Below are 12,988 nucleotides of genomic sequence, written 5' to 3' on the forward strand. Positions count from 1 at the left end.
GAGAGAGAAGCAGAGTTAATGTTTCCAGACCAGAAACGTTAACTTTGTTTCTCTCTCCACGGATGCTGCCAGACCTGCTGAGTATTTCCAGCGTTTCTTGTTTTTATTTTATGTTAGTCAGAATCCCTGTCTTGATGAATGTAAACCAAAACTCTTTAAAAAAATTGAAGTTTAGATTTTACCATTTGACCATTTTACACGCAGGTAGTATTTTCCTTCACATCATTGAGTATCTCTTAACTCGGTGAAAGAAATATAAAGAACCAGAGGCAAGATGAGATATTTTAGTGAGTTGTTGTGATCTGGAATGCACTGCCTGAAAGGGTAGTGGAAACAGATTCAATAAAAATTTCCAAAAGGGAATTGGATAAATACTTGAAAAGGACAATTTTGCAGGGCTGTAGGGATAAGGCAGGGGAATGGGACAATTTGGATAAGTCTTTCAAAGAGCTGGCACAGGCACAATGGGCCTCCTTCTGTGATGTTTGATTCTACGATTCTGTGAAAGATTGTTTAGAAAATAATATAGTTACAGCTTACAGTTTGAAATCCTCCTCCATTTGGGTATCCAGTAAGCAGAATGAAATTTGATTTTGGGGCAACAAATGGTTTGGTTGGGTTGGCATCCTTCCATCTATGAAAGATGACACGCAGCAGACAATCATTTTAGGTGGGGTGTCTTCTCTTGGTGCAGCTTTGCTGATGGCTGTGAAGGTCAATCCTTGAGAGGCAGGTTCTGCCACAAGTGCTGCACGTGAAACTGCCAAGTGACGCTGTGAGTTGTTGTTTTTGATGCCTGTTGCCAAGCTGCTGTAGCAACTGGTCATCGTGATAGTGCATACCAGTCCACAGAATGTGTTGCCATTTCCCCCCAGCTAGTGACTCCCAGGTGCAATAGCCAACATTTAGGACCTTCATATCTTACTTGCAAGCATCTTTGAAGCCAAGCTTTGGACAGCAGATAGCAGAGATGTATGTAAGAAGAAGCTAGATAGGCACATGATGGAGAAATGAATAGAAGAATATGCTGATGGGATTAGACAGAGAGGGCTAGGAGGAGGCTGATGTGGAGCATAAACGACAGCATGGACCAGTTGGGCTGATTAGCCTGTTTGTGTGCTGTAAATACTTTGTAATACTCAGTAGAGTTTCGCTGTATGATATTTGTCATCTGCTGAGTTCTTACCTACATACCTGTCTGCAGGACAAATGTCTCTTGTACGTGCAAACCTGGTAAATCCTGTTCTCTCTTTTACAGCTTCATACTGATGTCGATAATGGAGATGGAGCTCTTAAATACATTTTGACAGGTGATGGGGTTGGTGCATTATTCACTATTGATGAGAACACTGGGGATATTCACGCCATAAAGAAACTGGATCGGGAGGAAAAATCTTTTTACACATTGCGTGCCCAAGTCATTGAGAGACGGACTGGCAGGCCTGTGGAACCAGAATCTGAGTTTGTTATCAAAATCCATGATGTCAATGATAACGAACCAAAGTTTCCAAAGGAAACATATATGGCGACTGTTCCTGAAATGTCTGACGTTGGTAAGTTTAAGGATGGACAATATATAGAATAAATAAAATGAAATCACAGATATTTATAAAATAATTCTAATCAGAATAGAACTTTGTTGAATGTAATGTTTTGAATTTTTCCATCAAGCCACTTTCCCCAATAGTAAATTTATTTTCTCCTCAATGTAATTGAAATCAATGCTAACAAATGGAGCATGTTCTGACATCCATGATTAACATTTACTATTCCCAGGTCAGATATAGCATGGATGCACTGTAGTCTGCTTTGATGTGTTGTCCCAACTTCAGAAAAACATGCTGCTGGTTCATTGAGATATTTTAGTTTCCACAACAGTTTGTTTCTAATAAGTGGAAATTTGTGATCAATATTCAGCCTCTCCCATTGGATTGGAAGTTCCCAAATGCATTTCACATTAAAAAGAAAGACTTGCATTTATATAGCACCTCGGGACATCCCAAAGTGCTTTACAGCCAATGAAGTACTTTTGAAGTGTAGTCACTGTTGTAATGTTGGAAATATGCCAGCCAATTTGTGCTCCCACAAACAGCAACGTGATAATGACCAGATAATCTGTTCTAGTGTCATTAATTTGAGGGGTACATATTGACCAGGACACTGGGGATAACTCTCCTGCTCTTCTTCAAAATAGTGCCGCGGGATCTTTTATGTCTGCCCAAGACTGGAATATGAAAAAAAACACAGCAAGCCTCCAACAAAGGGCCTGGAGTTCCACAATCTCTGATGCTCTCATCAAACAAGCCCACTGCTCTGGGAAAATAGTCATTTCTATTGCATTGAGTAGAATGGGTCTATACTCGCTGAAGTTTAGACGAATGAGAGGTGATCTCATTGAAATTTATAACATTCTTTGAGAGCTTGAAGGGGTAGATGCTGAAAGGCTGTTTCCCCGACCGGAGAATCTAGAACTGGGGGGCATACTCTCAGGATAAAGGGTCGGCCATTTAGAACTGAGGTGAGGAGAAATTTCTTCACTCAGAGGGTTATGAATCTTTGGAATTCTCCACCCCAGACAGTTGTGGATTCATAGCTGTTGAGTATATTCAAGACTGAGATTGATAGACTTGTGGTCACGAAGGGAATCAAAGGATATGGGAATAGGGCAGGAAAGCGGAGTTGAGGTCGAAGATCAGCCATAAGAGTGGAACAGACTGGAGGAGTCATATGGCCTGCTCCTGATCCTATTTCTTATGTTCTTATTAACTCATGAGTCTCATATTTGGCAAGAAAACAAGCAACTTGCACACGTATAGCTCTCCAGTGGAAAAGCAATACCTAAGAGTACTTCACAAGGAAGAAAGGGATGGAGAATTAGGGAGGGCAACAAAAGCATAGTCACAGCTCCGGGGACCCGGGTTTCGATTCTGGGTACTGCCTGTGTGGAGTTTGCAAGTTCTCCCTGTGACCGCATGGGTTTTCGCCAGGTGCTCCGGTTTCCTCCCACAGCCAAAGACTTGCAGGTGATAGGTAAATTGGCCATTGTAAATTGCCCCTAGTGTAGGTAGGTGGTAGGGAATATGGGATTACTGTAGGGTTAGTATAAATGGGTGGTTGTTGGTCGGCACAGACACGGTGGACCGAAGGGCCTGTTTCAGTGCTGTATTTCTAAATAAAAATAAATAAAAGGAAAGACAGGGCAAGAGATAGTGAGGTGAAGTGGTTTTAAGAGAGAATTCCAGGTAACAGTGTTGTAGAAAATAAAGGGTCAGCCTCTACTAATGGAATGAAGAGAACAACGAACAAGCAGTAAACCAGCATCAGAAGAGCAGACAAGGAACTTTAGCTGGCGAAAATGTCTCAGAAATGATGGGTTGAGGCCATTGCTGGATTATGGGGCTGTGATTTCCTAACCTGCTTTACCAAGTGGTGTTGATCTTTCTTGGAGCACTCAACCATGGAATCCACCGTGGAGATGGAGAGGTAAACAGTACTGAAGTTGACAAGAGACATTGAGTCTGGCTAGCTACTAACCACGGTTGCAGAAAATGCTGGAGATACTGTGGTGAGAGAAACAGTTAGTGTTTCAGGTCCGTGACCTTTTATCAGTACCCCAGTATTTCCAGCATTTTTTGTTTTTATTTCAGATTTCCAGCATCCACAGTATTTTGCTTTTGTAACCCACAGTTGCAGTTGGACAGATTGTTTGGTGACTTTTACCGGAATGATCTTTGTACTGTAGATAGTGCAAAACACAATTTGCAAAGGTTTAACATGGGAGTAGTAAGAGAGGTGAGCCTGGACTGAAAAGGCAAATTGAAGATAGAGCTGCAGTGAGGGAGAATAGTAGAGTAGGGTTTTTGAAGGAATCGGAACAATACCAGAGAATACAGAGAGATTAAGCATGTCGCCAAGCATAATGCTGAAAAAGAGAAATTTGAGTTGAGTTGAGGTACAACGAGCAGTGATGGATTTCATGAAGAAAATGATTCTGATGAATGCAATGGGGTAGATGTGGGAGTAGCTGAAAATTATAGGGAAGGGATTTTAGACAGAGAAACGTCTATGAGCTTCCGTACATTTGATATCAGGTGTGTTACTGGATTGCAACATTTTATTTTTTTATTTTTATTTATTCATTCACGGGATGTGAGCATCACTGGCAAGACCTGCATTTATTCCCCATCCCTAATTGCCCATGAGAAGGTGGTGGTGAGCCGCCTTCTTCAACCGCTGTAGTCTGTGTGGGGTAGGTCCACCCACAGTGCTGTTAGGAAGGGAATTCCAGGTTTTTAACCCAGGGACACTGAAGGAACGGCGATACAGTTCCAAATCAGTATGGTGTGTGTGACTTAGAGGGGAACCTCCAGCAGGTGGTGTTCCCATGCACCCGCTTCCCTTTTTCTCCTAGTGGGTTTGGGACTTGCTGTCAAGAAACCTTGATGAGTTGCTGCAGCGAGTTCTGTACGGTTACTTTGTTATTTCACTGGCGAGTTTCCAATACATTTCCACTATTAACCTTCAGTGATAATTTATAATTTCTCATTGCACACCATTCTTTAGCCAAGAGGATGGGTAGTTTTCAGTCCACCCAGAATGACTCACCCTCCAATTTCCTTTCCTCCTGTCTGGGTAAGCAGATTAACTCCCCTCAGCACCCTTTCCTTGATGACATAATCGAGATTAGTTACTTCCATCTGAGAAACCAACCCGCAGTCTGCTTGAAGCATGGAATGATACAGCACAGAAGGAGGCTATTCGGCCCATCATGCCTGTGCTGGACCCAATATTAGCTTTATTAAATAAAAGCAGAAAATGCTGGAAATTCTGAGCAGGTGAGGCAGCTTCTGTGGAGTGAGAAATAGGGTTAATGATTCAAGTCGATGATCGTTTGTCATGGGTTAAACCCCATATCAGCTTAGCTACTGAATTTTGAATGATTTACTATCAAAAGTGAACCGGGTGATGACAGTAGAAAACCTAAGAGTGGATAAATATCATACATGTACAATCCAATGACACTAATGGGTACAAAGGTACTGTAACAAGTGCCGGGTATAAAAGAGCTGCTGCCATTATAAATAAACTTCATGCCGCTTTGCTTGTTTTTTTCTTTTTGTTGATTTGCAGTCCAGTGTCTAAGAGCATTAGTGCCAGATTTCAGGCTCCATTTGCTATTGATGTGACTGTTCATCAGCTGCAGCTTCGAGCATGTTGGCCTTGGTAATGGTAGAGAATATTTGCCATTGCTGCTGCAATGAACAGCAGAACTGTACCACTTACATAAAAACCAAACCTCCAGTGTGACAATGATGAGCATCAATCCATTGAAAATACACAGACCCTCATTTATTAACATCAAATTGGACTAATCAACTGTGCTAGAAAAAATTTTTCATTATAAAACTTGTCACTTAGAATCAAGGCTACTTGAATTATCAATGTGCTTCACAAAGGACCAGCTCTGAAGCGACGTGGTGCCATGGTGATTTGTTACATTTTGCAGTGTTTATGAGATTGTAGCTTTATTACCAATTATCATTCTGTGATCTTGCTGCTTATACTGCACTCTGATCATTTGCCTCTGCTGGTATAAACTGCCTTTTGAATCAGGCAGGCTATTTGACAGTGGAGGCATTACAGCCATGCAATTCTGCCCTCACTGGGTGCCTACACATACCCACTTTTCAGTAGGCACAGCCCCCACAGTGGGCAAAGGGAGGGGGAGCAGCAGGACCTGAGTCAGAGCAATGGAGACTTTTTTTGGGATGATGAGGGTGCTGAGATGTAGGGCTAGAGGAGGTTGCAGAAAGAAAGAATTTGTATTTCTACTTAGACTTTCACGAGCTCAGGATGTCACAAAGCATTTTACAGTCAATGAAGTACTTTTCTGAAGTGTAACCACTGATGTAATGAAGAAAATGTGGCAGCCAAACTACACACAGCAAGATCCCACAAGCAGTAATGTGTTTTATCAATACATTAAGAGTAGGAGGATAACTAAGGAGAGAATAGGGTGCATAAAAGACCAAGAAGGGAACCTATGTGTAGGGACAGAAGATGTTGGTATGGTTCTTAATAAATACTTTGCGTCTGTTTTCACAAAAGAGGGGGATGATGCAGATATTGTAGTTAAGGAGGAAGAGTGTGAAGTATTGGATGTGATAAACATAGGGAGAGAGGAAGTATTGATGGGATTAGCATCCTTGAAAGTTGATAAATCACCAGGGCCAGATGAAATGTATCCTAGGCTATTAAAAGAAGCAAGAGAGGAAATAGCAGAGAATCTGACCATCATTTTCCAGTCCTCACTGGATACAAGTGTGGTGCCAGAGGATTGGAGAATTGCTAACATTATACCTCTGTTTAAAAAGGGAGCGAAGGATAGACTAAATAATTACCAGTCAGGCCAGTCAGTCTAACCTCAGTAGTGGGAAAATTATTGGAACCCATTCTGTGATACACGATAAACTGTCACTTAGAAAGAAGCAGGTTAATCAAAGATAGTCAGCATGGATTTGTTAAGGGAAGATCTTGTTTGACCAACTTGATCGAATTTTTTGAAGAAGTAACAAGGAAGATAGATGAGGGCAGTGCAGTTGATGTGGTCTACATGGATTTTAGCAAGGCTTTTGACAAGGTCCCACATGGCAAACATGGTTACAAAAATAAAATCCCATGGGATCCAGGCAAATGCAGCAAGGTGGATACAAAATTGGCTCAGTGGCAGGAAACAAAGAGTAATTGTTGACGGCTGTTTTAGTGACTGGAGGGCTGTTTCCAGTGGTATTCCGCAGGGCTCAGTACTGGGTGCCCTACTTTTTGTGGTATATATTAACGATTTGAACCTAAATGTAGGGGGCATGATCAAGAAGTTTGCGGACGACATAAAGATTGGCTCTATGGTAGATAGCGAGGAGGATAGCTGTTTGTAGTGTACATTAATGATTTAGACGTGAATATAAGAGGTATGATCAGTAAGTTTGCAGACGACACGAAAATTGGTGCTGTCGTAAATAGTGAGGAGGATAGCCTTAGACTACAGGACGATATAGATGGGCTGGTAAGATGGGCAGAGCAGTGGCAAATGGTGTTTAATCCTGAGACTTGTGAGGTGATGCACTTTGGGAGGTCTAACAAAGCAATGGATTATACAATGGATGGTAGGAGCCTAGGGAGTACAGAGGGTCAGAGAGACCTTGGGGTGCTTGTCCATAGATCACTGAAGGCAGCAGCACAGGTAGATAAGGTGGTTAGGAAGGCTTACGGGATACTTGCCTTTATTAGCCGAGGCATAGAATATAAGAGTAGGGGGGTTATGATGGAGCTGTATAAAACGCTGGTTAGGCCACAGTTGGAGTACTGTGTACGGTTCTGGGCACCACACTATAGGAAGGATGTGATTGCAATGGAGAGGGTGCAGAGGAGATTCACCAGGATGTTGCCTGGGCTGGAGCATTTCAATTATGAAGACCGACTAGATAGACTGGGGTTGTTTTCCTTGGAGCGGAGAAGGCTGAGGGGGGACCTGATTGAGGTATCCAAAATTATGAGGAGCATTGATAGGATAGATAGGAAGAAACATTTTCCCTTAGTGGAGAGGTCAATAACTAGGGGGCATAGATTTAAGGTAAGGGGCAGGAGGTTTACAGGGGAGTTGAGGAGGAACTTTTTCACCCAGAGGGTGGTTGGAGTCTGGAACACACTGCCTGGAGGAGTGATGGAGGTGGGAACACTCACGACATTCAAGAAATATTTAGATGAGCACTTGAAACGCCATAACATACAAGGCTACGGGCCAAGTGTGGGGAAATGGGATTAGTTAGGACAGGTGCTTGATGGTCGGCATAGGCTTGTTGGGCTGAAAGGCCTGTTTCTGTGCTGTAAAACTCAATAACTCTATGACTCTACCTTGAGACAGTGGTTGGAAGGGGGATGATGTGTGGACGGGATGGGCGATGGAGGTGAGGTTACGGAGTTTTTGGTGCGGACTGAAGATGAACAAGTTGGGGAGTGGCTGCAGCCAGAAATAGATGTGTGGTGGGGTGACTGGTGGGGAAGGACCAATAGCCTGGAATGGGTCAAGTAGATGGGAATGTGCCAGGGAGGCCTGGTGTCCAGGAGTTGGTTGTGCCAGGTCACATTTTCTTACACGCCATCTTTTTCAAAGGCCTTCTTTCTCCTTCTTTCCCTTTTTTTTCTCTCACTCTTTTCATCTGATCATTATCACAGTGATGTTTGTGGGAGTTGGCTGTGCGCAAACTGGCTTTCTTTATTCATTTAGTGGGATGTGGGCGTCGTTGGCTCGGCCAGCATTTATTGCCCATCCCTAATTGCCCTTGAGAAGGTGGTGGTGGGTTGCCTTCTTGAACCACTGCAGTCCATGTGAGGTAGGTACACCCACAGTGCTGTTAGGAAGGGAGTTCCAGGATTTTGACCCAGTGACAGTGAAGGAACGGCAATATAGTTCCAAGTGAGGACGGTGAGTGGCTTGGAGGGGAACTTGCAGGTGGTGGTGTTCCCATGCATCTGCTGCCCTTGTCCTTCTAGGTGGTAGGGGTTGCGGGTTTGAAAGGTGCTGTTGAAGGAGCCTTTGTGAGTTGCTGCAATGCATCTTGCAGATGGTACACACTGCTGCCACAGTGTGTTAGTGGTAGAGGGAGTGAATGTTGAAGGTGGTGGATGGGGTGCCAATCAAGCAGGCTGCTTTGTCCTGGATGGTGTTACGCTTCTTAAGTGTTGTTGGAGCTGCACCTATCCAGGCAAGTAGAGAGTATTCCATCACACTCCTGGCTTGTGCCTTGAAGATGGTGAATAGGCTTTGGGGAGTCAGGAGGTGAGTTACTGACTGCAGAATTCCCAGCCTCTGACCTGATTTTGTAGCCACAGTGTTTATATGGCCTGTCCAGTTCAGTTTCTGGTCAGTGGTAACCCCCAGGATGTTAATTCAGTGATGGTAATGCCATTGAACACCAAGGGGAGATGTTTAGATTCTGTCTTGTTTGAGATGGTCATTGCCTGACACTTGTGTGGCACAAATGTTAGTTGCCACTTATAAGCCCAAGCCTGGATATTTTCCGGGTCTTGATGCATTTCTACACGGACTGCTTCAGTATCTGAGGAGTCAGGAATGATGCTGAACATTGTGCAATCATCAGTGAACATCCCCACTTCTGACCTTATGATGGAAGGAAGGTCATTGATGAAGCACCTGAAGATGGTTGGGGCCTAGGACACTACCCTGAGGAACTCCTGCTGTAATGTCCTGGGACTGAGATGATTGACCTTCAACAACCACAACCATCTTCCTTTGTGCTAGGTATGACTCCAATCAGTGGAGAGTTTTCCCCCAGATTCCCATTGACTCTAGTTTTGCTAGGGCTCTTTGATGCCATACTCGATCAAATGCTGCTTTGATGTCAAGGGCAGTCATTCTCACCTCATCTCTGGAGTTCAGCTCTTTTATTCATGTTTGGACCAAGGTTGTAATGAGGTCATGAGCTGAGTGGCCCTGGTGGAAACGAAACTGAGCGACTGTGAGCAGGTTTTAGCTGAGCAAGTGCCTCTTGATAGCACTGTCAATGTCCCCTTTCATCATTTTGCTGATGATCGAGAGTGGACTGATGGGGTGGTAATTGGCCAGGTTGAATTTGTCCTGCTTTTTGTGCACAGGGCATACCTGGGCAATTTTCCACATTGCCAGGTAGATGCCAGTGTTGTAGCTGTACTGGAACAGCTTGGCTAGGGGCACAGCAAGTTCTGGAGCACAGGTCTTCAGTACTATTGCCGGAATGTTGTCAGGGCCTGTAGCCTTTGCAGTATCCAGTGCCTTCAGCCATTTCTTGATATCACATGGAGTGAGTCGGATTGGCTGAAGATTGGTGTCCGTGATCTTGGAGACCTCAGGAGGAGGCCGAGATGGATCATCCACTCGGCACTTCTGGTTGAAGATGGATGAAAATGCTACAGCCTTCTCTTTTGCATTGATGTGCTGGGCTCCCCCATCATTGAGGATGGGATATTTGTGGAGCCTCCTGCTCCTGTTAGTTGTTTAATTGTCCACCACCATTCATGACTGGATGTGGCAGGACTGCAGAGCTTAGATCTGATCCTTTGGTTGTGGGATCACTTAGCCCTGTCTATCACATGCTACTTCCAATGTTGGGCATGCAAGTAGTCTTGTGTTGTAGCTTCACCAGGCTGACAACTCATTTTGAGGTATGCCTGGTGTTGCTCCTGGCATGCTCTCCTGGACTTTTCATTGAACCAGGGTTGGTCTCCTGACTTGATGGTAATGGTAGAGTGGGGGATATGCCAGGCCATGAGGTTACAGATTGTGGTTAAATACAATTCTGCTGCTGCTGATGTCCCACACCTCATGGATGCCCAGTTTTGAGTTGCTAGATCTGTTCAAAATCTGTCCCATTTAGCATGTTGATAGAGCCACACAACACGATGGAGGGTATCCTCAATGTGAAGGTGGGACTTCGTCTCCACAACGACTGTGTGGCGGTCACTCCTACCAATACAGTCATGGACAGATGCATCTGTGGCAGGCAGATTGGTGAGGAAGAGGTCAAGTATGTTTTCCCCTCTTGTTGGTTCCCTCACCACCTGCCGCAGACCCAGTCTAGCATTTTGGAAATTGTTCTATGTTATAGAATCATAGAAATCATAGAAATTTACAGCACAGAAGGAGGCCATTTGGCCTATCATGTCTATGCCAGCTGACATATAGCCATCCAGCCTAATCCCACGTTCCAGCTGTTGGTCTGTAGCCTTGTTGGTATGTAGGTTACAGCACTTCAAGTGCATATCCAAGCACTTTTTAAATGTTATGAGGGTTTCGACCTCTTCCACCCTTTCAGGCAGTGAATTCCAGATCTCCACTACCCTCAGGCTGAAAAAAATTCCCCTCGAATCCTCTCTAAGCCTCCTACCGTTTGCCCTAAATCTATGCTCCCTGGTAATGGACCCCTCAACCAAGGGGAATAGGGCCCTCCTATCAACTCTATCCAGACCCCTCGTAATTTTATACACTTCAATTAGGTCTCCCCTCAGCCTCCTCTGTTCCAAAGAAAACAACCCTAGCCTATCCAATCTTTTCCCATAACTAGAATTCTCCAGTCTAGGCAACATCCTCGTAAATCTCCTCTGTACCCACTCGAGTGCAATCATGTCTTTCCTATAGTTCAGTGACCAGAGTGTATGCAGTACTCCAGCTGTGGTCTAACTAGTGTTTTATACAGTTCCAGCATAACCTTCCAGCTCTTAAATTCTGTGCCTCGGCCATTAAAGGCAAGTATCCCGTATGCCTTCTTGACCACCTTACCTACTGACCAGCCACTTTCAGGGATCTGTGGACATGCACTCCAATGTCCCTCTGTTCCTCTGCACTTCTCAGTATCCTACCATTTATTGTATGTTCCCTTGCTTTGTTAGCCTTCCCCAAATCCATTACTTCACACTTCTCCAGCTTGAACTCCATTTGCTACTGTTCCACCCACCTGACTAGTCCATTGATATCTTCCTGCAGTCGACAGCTTTCTTCTTTATTATCATCCACACAGCCAATTTTTGTATCATCTAGAAAACTCCATAATCATACCTCTTATATTCAAGTCCAAATCATTGATATATACCACAAAAAGCAAGGGTCCTGTACTGAACGCTGCGGAATCCCACTGGAAACAGCCATCCATTCACAAGAACACCCATCAACCATTACCCTTTGCTACATGCCACTGAGCCAATTTTGCACATGCTCAGACTGTAGCTCCTTGCTCAAGTTAGGAAGAGTTATAGTTGTTGATCACAATATCAACATCCAGGGGGTCACTACTAACGATAAACTTAACTGGACCAGCCACAAATACTGTGGCTATAAGAGCAGGTCAGAGGCTAGGAATTCTGCAGTAACTCACCTCCTGACTCCTCAAAGCCTGTTCACCATCTATAAGGCATAAGTAAGGAGTGTGATGGAATACTCTCCACTTGCCTGAATGGGTGCAGCTCTGACAACACTCAAGAAGCTCAGCACCATCCAGGATAAAGCAGCCCACTTGATTGGCACCCCAACCGTCACCTTAAACATTCACTCCCTCCACCACCAGCACACAGTGGCAGCAGTGTGTACCATCTACAAGATGCACTGCAACAACTCACAAGACTTCTTCGACTGCACCTTCCAAACCCATGACCTCTACCAACTAGAAGGACAAGGGCAGTAGTCACATGGAAACACCACCACCTGCAAGTTCCCCTCAAAGTCATACATCATCCTGACTTGGAACTATATTGCCATTTCTTCACTGTCACTGGGCCAAAATCCAGGAACTCCCTTCCAACAGCACTGTATCTACACCAGACGGACTGCAGCAGTTCAAGAAGGCAGCTCATCACCACCTTCTCAAGGGCAATTAGGGATGGGCAATAAATTCTGGCCAAGCCAGCGATGCTCACACGCTCACATCCTGTGAATAAATAAAAAAGTCTTCACGCCATACCTGTAAGAACATCAATGAAACTGCTCAAACACACAATATACAATTTTATTAAGAAATAAGTATTTTTTTATTATCTTTATTAAGCTAAAATCCTTACCTAGGATATTAAAAATTTTGCTTGTTGATGAAAGAATTTGAAATTTTTTTGGGACAGCAATTTGATTCATTTGCTTGACTCGACTCTGTTTTGTGACAAATTCATGATAGTGTCACAATAGATAGATTAACAGAGGCGGTGCTAACTTTACTTCTGTGCTGTACATTGGAGCTGGGGTAAATCGAACATGGCCACCCAGTTATTGCGTGTTTGGCTTCCAGGAGGTCGCTTTTGTCTTCTGTCTCCAAACAGGATTAATGTGCAAATTAAACCAGAAAAACTTCATCTGGGGAAGTGTAAGGAACACCCATCATTGAACTGTTAAGAGAAAGCGTAAAGCTATTAATATGCATTCCAGGCAGATCAAAGGCTAATGGGACAAGCA

At 44.0% G+C, this 12,988-nt stretch overlaps 1 protein-coding gene across 3 annotated transcripts in view; it reads left to right on the forward strand.

Moving 5' to 3' along the window:
* Nucleotides 1-12,988, forward strand: part of LOC137381327 (cadherin-6-like) — a 157,794-nt gene that overhangs the window by 75,322 nt on the left and 69,484 nt on the right. For all 3 annotated transcript variants that reach the window (XM_068053737.1, XM_068053746.1, XM_068053756.1), the window contains exon 3: nucleotides 1,259-1,553. In XM_068053737.1, the coding sequence (XP_067909838.1) occupies nucleotides 1,259-1,553 (295 nt within the window). The remainder of the gene's footprint in view (nucleotides 1-1,258; nucleotides 1,554-12,988) is intronic.

Source organism: Heterodontus francisci, chromosome 2 (assembly GCF_036365525.1).
Source record: "Heterodontus francisci isolate sHetFra1 chromosome 2, sHetFra1.hap1, whole genome shotgun sequence".
Classification (NCBI taxonomy): domain Eukaryota; kingdom Metazoa; phylum Chordata; class Chondrichthyes; order Heterodontiformes; family Heterodontidae; genus Heterodontus; species Heterodontus francisci.